This window comes from Saccostrea echinata, unplaced genomic scaffold (assembly GCF_033153115.1).
Source record: "Saccostrea echinata isolate AGI-Se365-2 ecotype Australia unplaced genomic scaffold, CSIRO_AGI_Sech_v1 ptg000054l, whole genome shotgun sequence".
Taxonomy (NCBI): domain Eukaryota; kingdom Metazoa; phylum Mollusca; class Bivalvia; order Ostreida; family Ostreidae; genus Saccostrea; species Saccostrea echinata.
This window is the reverse complement of record NW_026889803.1, coordinates 45,008,821-45,020,680: the sequence shown is the minus strand read 5'-3', so window position 1 is coordinate 45,020,680 and position 11,860 is coordinate 45,008,821. Positions and strand designations below refer to the sequence as shown.

The window sequence follows — 11,860 nt, the reverse complement described above, 5'->3', positions numbered from 1 at the left end:
AACGCGTGGATAGCATGATTATTTGAATTTCAAAACCTAATTTTCGAAAATGTTTGATTTCCCCGTCAATAGAATTTATAAATCGGTTTGTACATGCAGTCATTTTTTATTTAAGTAAGCAAAGAAAAAAATTGCCAGGAAATTTTTTAAAGATTATTATGAAATAAATTGGGGGAGAGGAGGGTTAATCTCACACTATTCACACGTCAAGTGCCTGTGAAATTGTTAAACAGTTAGATACTGCTTATTCGATTATTGTTTGCTCTGGCTATCAAAATGTCCTTATACAGTTTAAAATTTAAGCGAATTGTTTTGATAATTATCGAAGTGTCAAAACATTTGACAGTTATGGTTCTTCCTTGCGCTTGAGTAATCTTAAAATAACAAAAAAATAATTGGTACATGGTATAAAATCAAGTCCAATTTATAATTTTACAAACAAAGCCTAGTAAATTTGTGGGTAATTAATTACAAAAACAACACAGGCAGTTACTGATAAATAATTCCCGCAGTACGCGGCAGTAGTGAAGCACTTATAATTACTGTACTTTCTATACGTACATGGAAAATCAACCGTTTTTTGTTGAGGGAAATTATCTTATCGACTGTCTCTGAGGAAAGATAGTTTCTCAATTTTGTGATGAGAATTCCATCACGTTATCACTCTTTTATTGCATTTATTTAATTATGATGATATTCGAATGTCGTTTCATTATTCGATCGTCGGTCTATTCGACTGATAGTCGAATAGTCGACTATTCGTTGACATCCCTAGAAATAATGCATTTCTACGATATATTCAAAAGAGCCTTACCCTAACACCAAAATCCGTAACCTCGGGGTTGTGACTTTCAATCTTTTTTTTTTAAAAAAGATTTCCTTGCTCACCATAACCATACAATTAGTTTTTCTGTTAAATACCCAGGAGCAGAGAAGATTTTCAAAGAATTAATGCAATTCCGCTATATAATCAATAGAGCCCTGTCCTAATACTAGAACCCCTGACACAGGGGGAAGATATTCACAATTTTGGGAGAGGCGCCCTTGCTCATCATAACTATATACTTCATTTATCTGCTTAATACCTAGGAGCAGAGAAGAAGATTTTCAAAGCAATAATGCACTTTTATTATCTAATCAATAGAGCCCCATTTCCATGAGAACCTCTCACCCTGGGGCCACAAATTACACAATTTTGGAAGAGGCACCCTTGGTCATCATAACCATGCATCTAGTTTATATACGGAGGGGGGAAGGGGGGGGGAAGAGGAAGATTTTTAAAGAATTTATGCAATAATCAATAGAGCCAAACCCTAACTCCAGAACCCCTCACCCTGGGGCCATGAATTTCAGTTCAATGCTTATTACAATCTTGCCAACAGTTTGACTGCTTGATATCAAGGAGTAAAGAAGAAGATTTTTAAAGATTGCACACATTTTGATGGTTTTGGCACCACCACTCAGGCCCCAGGGGGACAGGGACCATGAAATTCACAATTTTTGTTCCCCTTTACACATACATGTAGATGTTCTATGCCAAAATTAGCTGAAATTGGTTCAGGGGTTGCAGAGAAGAAGCTGAAAATGTTCAAATGTTAACGCACGATGCACAACGCACGACGACAAGGCGAAAACGGATAGCAATAGGTCACCTGAGTGACTCAGGTGACCTAAAAAGGTTTGCTTATAAAGGAACACAATTCATATCCATGAGAATTACGATAGATTATTGAAAGATCTGTTTTTTACAATACTCTATTTTCAATGAGGAACTCAAACTTCAGAGTACTTGTGTGTAGAATAAGAATGGTATTTGACAAAGAAATTTTGTAGATGACCAATGACATTATATATAATAATGATATACTAGTAATCCTAACCCTTCCCTTATCCATATATTATTTTTAGTGAAAATGCTGTCTATGGTGTCAAATCCCGGTCTTTAATTTATCATGGGAAAAGTTGTATAAAGTATCGAAAAGTCATACGTTTTCATATTTTAAATTTTAGCAAAATTTTGTGATTTCAAATATTCTAAAAGATATTTTGAGATGTTAATTATCCACCGCTATAGGAATATGTTATTGCAGAGTGCTGCAGACGTTTCTCGTTCGTTAATGTTAATATTTTCATTGGGCGTAAAGGCAGAAGTTTGGTGAATCATATACTAGATTCCGATGTGTATCCTTGCTAGTAAGGATTTTTATGTATTTTGGAAGTTCAGTATAGGTAAAATGAATTCAATTGAAAATATTTAATATTGACTTATAGTTTTGTAGAATCTTTTCCTTAGATGAAAGGATGAAAGATCTGAAGATAACAAACATTGACAGATCTCAAAAAAATCTTCAAACAATACAAATATATACAAACAGAGCATAAAACACGGGCCCCGAAAATCCAGAGGTGGGATCAGGTGCCTAGAAGGAGGAAGCATCTTCTGTAGAAAGGAAACTGTGAGTATAAGTTGGATCATCTTGTAGAATTAAATCTAATTTCCTTTAAAAAAGCAAATGTAATAAAGTGCCCTACAAAAAAAGAAGACTTTGTTGTAACCTGCATTGTCAGCTGTTACCAGTGCATACTGATAACTTAATTTATCTAAATACTAGTCACATCTAAAAATTGAAGACAGAGAATAGATGGTTCTCATTTTGGCATCATAAACCATTTAATATGAGTTTAAGGACCTACCTTATACTATTTATTCATTCTGACAAAGTGTCAAGGTCTTCTTCTTACATATTCAATTTTATTTTTATGTTCCGTAAAACGTGCTGCTTTAAAAAGGGTAAAGGTCTGTGATCGGCAATATCATATTCACAGATCCCAGTCTGCTACGCTGTTGTTGAAAAATCCAAATGATATTCAATGTTTTATTTTTGGATATGGAATTTATTTCACGAGTGGGGCAGGATTTTTTGATATTTTCACGAGTGCGAAGCACGAGTGAAAATATTAAAAAAAAAAACCCCTGTCTCACGAGTAAAATAAATTCCATCTCCAACAATAAAACATTGAATTTTCTGTTTATTACATTTTCTTTGATTTCTCTTTGCTCTATCTTTTCTTAACACATTGTTATAGGCTGTGACGTCATAGTTGAGCGGTTAATATCTTAGCAATTGTGAGGTTGAAAACATTGTAACATGGAATTTAGCAATATATTTGGGAGGATATTTACAGTTTGAGTCTTTTATCAACAAGGTTTAGTTACTATCTCTAACAGGCCAGAAATCATTTTTACTTACTTTGTTATCCTTTCACTCTGTGACAGAATATCATTTGGTGTCCTTTGACACTGTTAAAGAATATAACTTTTATTCAATAAATAAAACACAGTACTTCACTATTGAAAATGTAATAAAAGTTGTTTTCTAACTGATTGAAAACAGTTCTGAGTGTGTTTTCTGGTATCCTTTGGCTTAACCAACCCACGAGAGATTTCATACTACAAAATTTGTAATTTACAGTAAATTTAGATACAATGTCTATGTCAATCATATAATTTCAAAAAAAAAAACAAAAGTCTCATACAAGTATGAAGAGCTTTGAAAGCAAATATTTGCGATGCATTTTAAATATGAGGGAACTTATAAGGTTGGCTAAAAATGTTTACATTTCCAACTGTTTTCTCTTTGATAACTCTCAAAAAATTAGGTGTTTTAATAATAATTTCCCAGGCGGTCATATTGTGTCTGACGTCAGTGGGCGGGGACTGTGTAAATAAACATGTTATGCCTTAATGCCTGTTCGTGAATTCTATTTACAAACATTTTTTTTAAATTTTAATTTACATTTTTATTTCACATATAACTGCAAAACACCCATTTTGCAAATCACACCACACTTCCAACCATCGTTAATGACCTGGCATAACCAGCAAACCAGACAGTCATTCCTTAGAATTCCTTAGGTCATATAGATATTGCTTTTTATTGCAAATGAATTGATTGAGTAATGTGCAATTTAAAAAAGTTTCAACCAGAGGGTACGATTTTTTTTATCACATTCCTATCTAATACCAAACGTTTTTTATCGGCTTGTTGCAAGCCTTCATATTTCCTATTCAAATACAATATTATCAAAACCACAAATCCAACAGTAATTAACCAATTCCCCCTTACAAATGAATATACATGTATCTTCAAAAGAATTCACAAGAAAATTCGGATTTTTGAAAATATTTTCCTTCCTTCTCTTCAAAAGGTATTCATTAAAATTGCTGAAGGAAACCAAATTAGTTTATTTCCCTTTTCCTTGTTGGATTTTTTTTTTTAGAATTAAACTACATTTGAAAAAAAAAAACAATTTAAAGCTTTTGCTACTAGGGAAATTACACTGATTTCCCTCTATCAAAATATGCGGAACATAACACTTTCATTTTGTAATTATCTTGCTGATACATCGTTGACATACAAGGAAATAATTTTTTTATTGTCGTCAACGGAGACAGAAATACTCTTTCAATCCATCCAGTATTATCTTCAACCATGGATTTTTGTTAAACAAGCAAATTCAAAGGATTTTGGTCCCCCACTTTCAGTGTTTTAGTGGTTGGGATGCAATTATTTATGACATATTGTAACTGTCTTGTTTTTATGTCTTGTCTGTCTGTCCATTGAACAAAAAAAATTAATGAATTATTGAATTGATAAAAGTTATGGCAAAGATTAAAGCTTCTCAAAACTGTATAAAACTTCATTTCAAAATCATGAGGTCAAATATCATAATACAAACCAAAAGGTCTTGTCACACGTATAATTAACACGTGAAAAGAAAATATGAAAGCCCTGTCTCGTTATGTTCAAAGTTTAATGCAAAGACTGACGTTAAACTTGAAAGTCAAGGTCACGAGGTCAAAAACAAAGAATATCCAGAAAGGTCTTGAAACAGATAATGCATATGCTAAATAAAAAAGCCCTATCTTCTCTCATTCAAAAGTTATCATCAATGTAAATTTCTGGAAAATTAATCAAACTTCATGGTCAGGGTCTTGGGGTGAAAAATCATACTTCATTTGAAAATGCCTTAACACAGGCTTTGCAAATTTCAAATATGAATGCCCTATCTTCTCTCCTTTTAAATTAGCAGCAATAATAATTTTTATTTTGAAAATGAAGACAAACGTGAAGGTCAAGGTTACAGGTCAAATATATCAAATTCGAAAACTTCTTTTCACAAGTAATGCACTTGATAATTATGAATGCCATATCTTCTCTCATTCAAAAGTTATCACCAAAATTAATTTTTTTAAAAGAAGGTTTTTAAGGTCAAGGTCACAGGGTCAAAAAATCAAAGCATATTTGGAAACATCTTGTCACATGTAATGCACATGCCAAATATGCATGTTCTTTCTTTTTTCATCCAAAAGATATAACTAATATTAAATTTTTTGAAACGTAGGTCAAACTTCAAGGTCAAGGCCAAAGGGTAAAAAAATCATAGTATAGTCATAGGTAATGTACAAATGAAATACAAAATCCATATCTCTTTTCATTCGAAAGTTAAGAACAAGATAAACGAAATGCTTAAATTTTTTAAAAGTAAGTCCAACTTTAAGGTCAAGGTCTCGGGGTCAATAATCATAGTATATTTGGAAAGGTCTTACCACAAGTAATGTACATGTGAGTATGAAAGTCCAATTTTTCCCTTTTAAAAGTTATGACCAAGGTTTAAGTTTTTGTGACAGTCTTCCTGACGGACAGACTGACAAACGAATGAGATTTAATGTTCCATCGCTTTTGCGAAAGTGAGGAACGAAAATGAGAACTGATACAACTTTGATTCTATTCATAAAACACTCTTTTAATCGAGTACGAGAAGCTGATCTGAGTATGTTTTAAGGGATTTAACATTTTCACAATTTATGACAACTAGTGTTTATGTTTCATAAAATTATACCTTATGATCAAAAGCCTTTTCAAAATCTGAAAAAACGGCATAATCTGCATGTCAGACAAAAAATTTGGGGAAAAGTCCTAATATTTGATTTTGTTTTACAAGTACAAGTATGACATAATAAATATATCTCCTTTTTAATAATTGAATAAAAAAAAACCCAATGTAATAGTACCCCTGCCTAAGACATAGTACCTAATAGTCACTATTCAATTAGAATATTATTAAGCCACATTAGAATTTGACATCTATATAACAGACTTTGTACATGGAACTGGACTATACAATCTGAAGTCAAAATACTTGAATAAATGGTGACATAATCTATTGCTATTGCTATTGCCAATCGCCGACATACTAATGCATTATCATATACTTAACAGCAATAACTTTTCCCACGTTACATATGTTTTAAGTATTACAATTGTATCATTCAATGTTAAAACATATAATCTTTTAAAAGATAAAATGAAAGCTGACAGATGTTTGATTGTAATTTCAAACGCACATTTTATAGAGACATTACTCAGTGAGATGTTAATGGACAAGGAAGATTAACATAAAGTCATAATTAGTCATTTACCCAGAGGATTGGTCAGAAGATGATCCATTAGTATTTACAATACAACAGCAAGACAGACTAATCAAAGAGTGACGTAATCATGACCAAAAAGAGGAACTGTATTGAGGGTTCACTTTTATAATATGTTATTTTTACAAAGTTCAATGTCATCTTTTTACGTTGATAAAAAAATTAAAATCTAAAGAAATTCCTAGAGATTACTGCTGAATATCTCTTTCTGTAGGGAGTACACGTTACTTCTGTCTTTTGGTGTCTCCCCTTTTGTCATTTCTTCTGACATGTCCACTTTCTTGGAATGATCAGCTTCAGACCCACGCTTGGCGTCCTTTGCCTCGCTCTGTTTTGATCTGCGGGCGACAATTTCAATCTCATCGTACTCTTCTATGTTGTTTCCAAAGACCTGGGGTGGTAAGGACTTTTTCCCTTTTGGATTTTCGACGTCAACGTTTGTGATGTCGGCATAGTTTCGAAGGAATGGCAGAAGAGTATGTAAGGACAAGAGATAACTCTGAATAACGTGGTGGTCTTTTCTGTAGGAAAAAAATCAATATAAGAATCAACAACTGGATGTGAAAGATATTTGACTCGAATATCATTGTTATTTTTCATGATATAAATTCAGTAAAACATTTTAAAAAGTATTATCTCCACCAAATTTATTATTATTTTTTTTTTTTTGATATTGTAAAGTTCTAATTTCATAGAATTATGGTCCAGTATAAAGCTTAAAACTAGCAACATAGTTTTCTGTCTAAAAAATTTAAACACTTTTGAAATCGAGAATAAATATTTTGCCAAGGTACTCAAAGAAAAGTATACTGATAACTGGAACATATATGTGACGGAGAGAAAAAAAGTGAGAACGTTATCATAAACGATGGATGATTCAATCCAAAATATGGGGATGGATAAATACATGTAGGTATTGGAAATTTACTACTATCATTAAAATATTTAAAGTTATGTTAGAACACGTTGCAAATTTCAAATGATAAATATCTACGCTAAAGAAATTTATAATTTTTTGTGTCTGTTCCAGATTATAAATCATTTTAATCTTTTAAAAAAGTTAAAAATTTTTGTGACATCCGGTAATTAAAGGGCTTTAATGAGTTTTAAGTGAAAAGAAAAAACCGGATGTGCCTTTATCCTTTCCTGATAAAATCCTTCAAAATCCTAGGAGCAGATTTAAGCAGTATTTACACGTGATATGTAAGCCCACCTCTCCTCTTTTGCAAACAGAATACATACATGTAGTACGGAGCACACATTTTCTTTTTTCTTTAAACTACTAGTATATCGTGCGTGACCAAACCCATCCCCATCATTTGGAATTTGATATTAATAACAGTCGGCTGGTTATATTTGGTATTACTCCAAAATAACTTTCCTCGAAACAGTTTTGCCTTTAATACATTTTTCACTTAATTACTTCATTATAAAAATACACTGAATTAAACGCATAGCAGAAAAAATGAAAATGAATCAAAATCTTAATGAAAATAGGAAAAACAATACCTTTGGTAAAATCTTAAAATATTCCAAAATTTTAAACAATAAAATGCATTGGTGTCATTCAGAAAACTCGTTTCCTTTTGTATACGAGATATACGACCTGTACCTCTCAAACAATAGGAAAATATTACAAGTGTCATCTTCTTCATGTTAGTAAACAAGAGGACAGAATACTTATACAATGATTAACTATGTACGTGTAAACCAAAAAGTAAAAGAGGAAAGGGATATGGAGATGTTTTAGTTGACTTAAGAATGCATCAAACCATCAAGCATGTTCATTGTAATTTAAACTGTGTGCAATATGCAAAAAGTGCAAGAAGGAAGCTTTGAAACCTTGTTTTGACGTCATATAGTTAAAATTTCTCAAGTAATGCATGATCCCCATGATAAAGGGTATATCTTATATACACTTGTATTCTGCAAATCACCAAATTTTGTCGACAAATTTTGGTTATGTATATAACCTCTAATAAAAGAAATGCAAAAATAAAATTAAACAAACAAAACAACCAGACGATCTTAACTGCGGGAAAATAAAAGAAGTAGGTATAATTATATGTTTTTGGCTTTATTGTGCCCTAAAAATTTATTGTTTTCAAAAGTTTTGAAACTGGGTTAAGTATGATTTGAGTATATGACTGTGATAAATTATGAAAGAATATGGCATGAAGGAGGACCATTCTGGATTATGACGTCATTAATTTGATACATTTCTCTGTTTAAAAAAAAAGCTTCAAAATGACCCATTTCAAGGGTTATTTTTCTTAAGAAAATAGTGTCCACAGCCGTAGCCCACTTTAATTTTCGTATATGTTGTGAGAAATTCCTTGAAAATTTTTTTTTCTCAAAATCTTTCTGGGTAATGCATGTGGTCTATATTATCTGAAAGAAAATTCCAATGAAAATTGATTCCATGCAACTTTTTAAGAAAATACTGGAAAATGCACGAGTTCATGACGTCACAATTAGCATTTAGGAGGTCATATGAGAAAAACTATTTGTATCATCTTACTGCATGGAATTTCAACGATTCAGAAAGCATGAGTTTTAATTTCTTACATCATTTTCATTTCTAAGAAAAATACATGTACAGGGCCAGATTTGTTTTAAAACCGTATCTTGTTCTTTACGCGAATAAAAAAAATAATGTACGGTATTTTTTTTTCTAATTTGGCATTCCTTTTACATATTTTTATATAGCCTTTCAGTGCGGATTAAAGCGGTAGATTAATCAAAAAAGCATTCTGGGGAGTAAATGATCTAGTCAGAAAGAAATGAAACATATAATATAGTTATCCTACCTTCTTTGTACGACTGATGCAAGATTGACAATCAGGAGAAGAAATAGAATCCCCACTCCACCAAGAATGGCATAAGTCTGTAGGGCTTCTGGGAGGATGAATTTATTTGAATTATTTTCTGACGGAGTTGCGGAAGTCGAAGTTGTATCACTGAGGTTTTCTGGAAGTGAACAGAACACTGTATGTAATGTTTCAGATGTATTTTCGATTGTTTTCTGTTGTAGCTAAATGTTTTCACTCTCTTTTCAATAGGTGGTAATATTGCGTATATAGGATAAAAGGAATACATGCACGGCAGATATTTTTCACTACATATACTACATGTTCATCAGAATTTTTTGTGTTTGACGTTTTAACCGGAACAGAATATAAGAACATTCTACATACCTGTTGTATCTGTAGAAGCTGCGAGTGTCTGGTTAGTATAGTTTGATACCATACCTGGCAATGAGGAGCTGACTACACGGTTAATGAATTAATAAAATTAGTGCTTCAATTAATATTGGAATAGTGTATAGTTCACAGTTCCATATGTAGAACGCATCCATTTTTTCCCTTAATGTTAAATATTATGATGTTAAGACAAATGAAAATAAGAAGCAGAAGGTTTAATCTCTCTGTATATAGCATCGGTTCTTTCACGATTTATTAAAATTAGAAAACATGCACAGGCCATGGCTATATTATATAGACTGAATCAGAACTTTAGTGTTAATTGGTGCTTTTTTCGTATCAGAAAAATAGTACATACATCATACCTGTAACATTTGAAGTAGTGTGAAGTGTCTCAGAGGGTGTGTCTGATATATTTGCCGATGAGGAGCTGACTAGACCAATACGTTTATTAGAAATTTAAAGCATGTCCTTTAGAATTAGTATACTGTATACTATATATTGGTATACCATAATATAGCAATAGTAAAATAGAAAATTTCTTATGTTTTACTTCTATGTATTATTACTTCTATGTAATATTTTAGTTTGACGAAGGAGTGCATAGGTAAATGAACGAAGATTGAGATTTAAACTCTCCCTGTATACTAGTCGGTTGGCTATTTGCAATTATCGTGCTTGTTAAGGAAAACATGCAGGGGCCATAACGTTCATTATCAAATTATTTCGGAATAATTAGTCTTTTAATTGGAACAAAATTTTAGGAACATACTACATACCTGTAATTCTTGAAGAAGGACTTGGCGTAGTACTTTTCTCTGAATCTGTACAGACTAAATGAATGTCTCAAAAATGCATTCTATTTGGTTAGAAAGTCATAAATCATTTCATAAATATATCTATCTGAATCATACTTACTTGTATATGCTACAGCAAAACACATAAACACTATTATCTCTTTGGTCTTCTTCCTTTTCATTGCATTGGTTGACATAATGATGTTTTCTCATTTATGCTACCCTCATCTGAAATAATTTATACATATTTAAAATTTTGTTAACTAAGGTAGATATTTAGATTTAAAAAAATATTAATGAAAAAGTAAGTGTTCCTTTAAAAACTTATTAAAATACAGATGATTTTCAATTTGTATGTCCATGCGGTTTTAATGATCTTCACACTACGTTGTATTAAAGGAACAATAAAAGAAATGTCATAAGTACCCTGACATAAAATATTTTGAAAGTAAGGATTTATTTTAAAAATTTTTGCACCTTGCAACCGAGAAAAAGTATGTACATTATCGTTTTATACATATTTAATAGCTTTCTTACCATTGAATTTTTTGAATCTCAGTTGATAAGAATTTTAAACAAGTAATCCACGAGACAATCCTGAATCCATGATATAGCTAAAGATATAAATGTCAACTTCTTCCTGGTATTGACAGTTTCCGAATATGACATTTTCATGAAGGAAGAAGCTCAGCATCGATATATATATATATATATATATATATATATATATATATATATATATATATATATATATATATATATATATATATATATATATATATATATATATATATATAAGACATTTACTATCATTTCAATATGATTAAAATACTTAATAGTGGAAATAAGGAAATATATGTGTTTATATTCAACTTTGAACCTCTTGCTTGAATGTGATGCACAGACCATGCATCAATGATTTCCGTCCTTCATCTTATCCTTCATCTTATCAGATGTTTTCCCATTGCTTTCACACCTTGATTCTCAGTCTCATTGAGCATTAATTTTTCATCTCCAATTCTTCGACAGTCTCTGTCTGATGGTTTTGGGTATACTTTTCTTTGCTTCTATTAGTTTGTGTCCTATTTTGATCTGTTGGCATTTCAAGGTGCGTCATGTACATTTGTACATCTACATTTTTAAGTAGAAACACTCCGCGTCTTCCAGTTCCTTTTTTAAAAACGTATCTTTAGAGAATCTAGAAAAATGCTAAAGAAATAAATGGAGAAAAAAATGAATAAATAGACTATATTCAATGTTTTGTGGTTGTTGATATGGAATTTATTTCACGACTGCATGGGACAGGATTTTTTGATAATTTCAGGGGTGCGAAGCACGAGTGGAGCAAATTCTATATTCAACTACAA

General features: G+C 31.5%; 1 protein-coding gene across 2 annotated transcripts; it reads right to left on the bottom strand.

The window, feature by feature from the left end:
* Window positions 1-6,221: 6,221 nt before the first annotated feature.
* LOC133206237 (uncharacterized) lies at window positions 6,222-11,084 on the bottom strand. Of its 2 annotated transcripts, XM_061342187.1 has the most exons (7): window positions 11,031-11,084; window positions 10,615-10,721; window positions 10,476-10,529; window positions 10,062-10,130; window positions 9,691-9,762; window positions 9,304-9,463; window positions 6,222-7,014 (listed from the first exon to the last, which is right to left on the bottom strand). In XM_061342187.1, exons 2-7 carry the CDS (start codon window positions 10,688-10,690, stop codon window positions 6,675-6,677), a joined length of 771 nt encoding a protein of 256 aa, XP_061198171.1. In that variant the 5' UTR covers window positions 10,691-10,721; window positions 11,031-11,084; the 3' UTR covers window positions 6,222-6,674. The 2 variants fall into 2 exon arrangements, with proteins under 2 accessions (XP_061198171.1, XP_061198172.1); XM_061342188.1 differs by lacking the exon at window positions 9,691-9,762.
* Window positions 11,085-11,860: the final 776 nt, after the last annotated feature.

Excerpts from the sequence above, each read along its gene's own strand:
- LOC133206237 (XM_061342187.1), bottom strand. The coding sequence starts at position 10,690 with ATGTCAACCAATGCAATGAAAAGGAAGAAGACCAAAGAGATAATAGTG. Across the intron at positions 10,530-10,614 it reads TTTTGCTGTAGCATATACAA|TCTGTACAGATTCAGAGAAA; the intron begins GTAAGTATGATT and ends ACATTCATTTAG. Across the intron at positions 9,763-10,061 it reads CACTACTTCAAATGTTACAG|TCAGCTCCTCATTGCCAGGT; the intron begins GTATGATGTATG and ends TTAACCGTGTAG.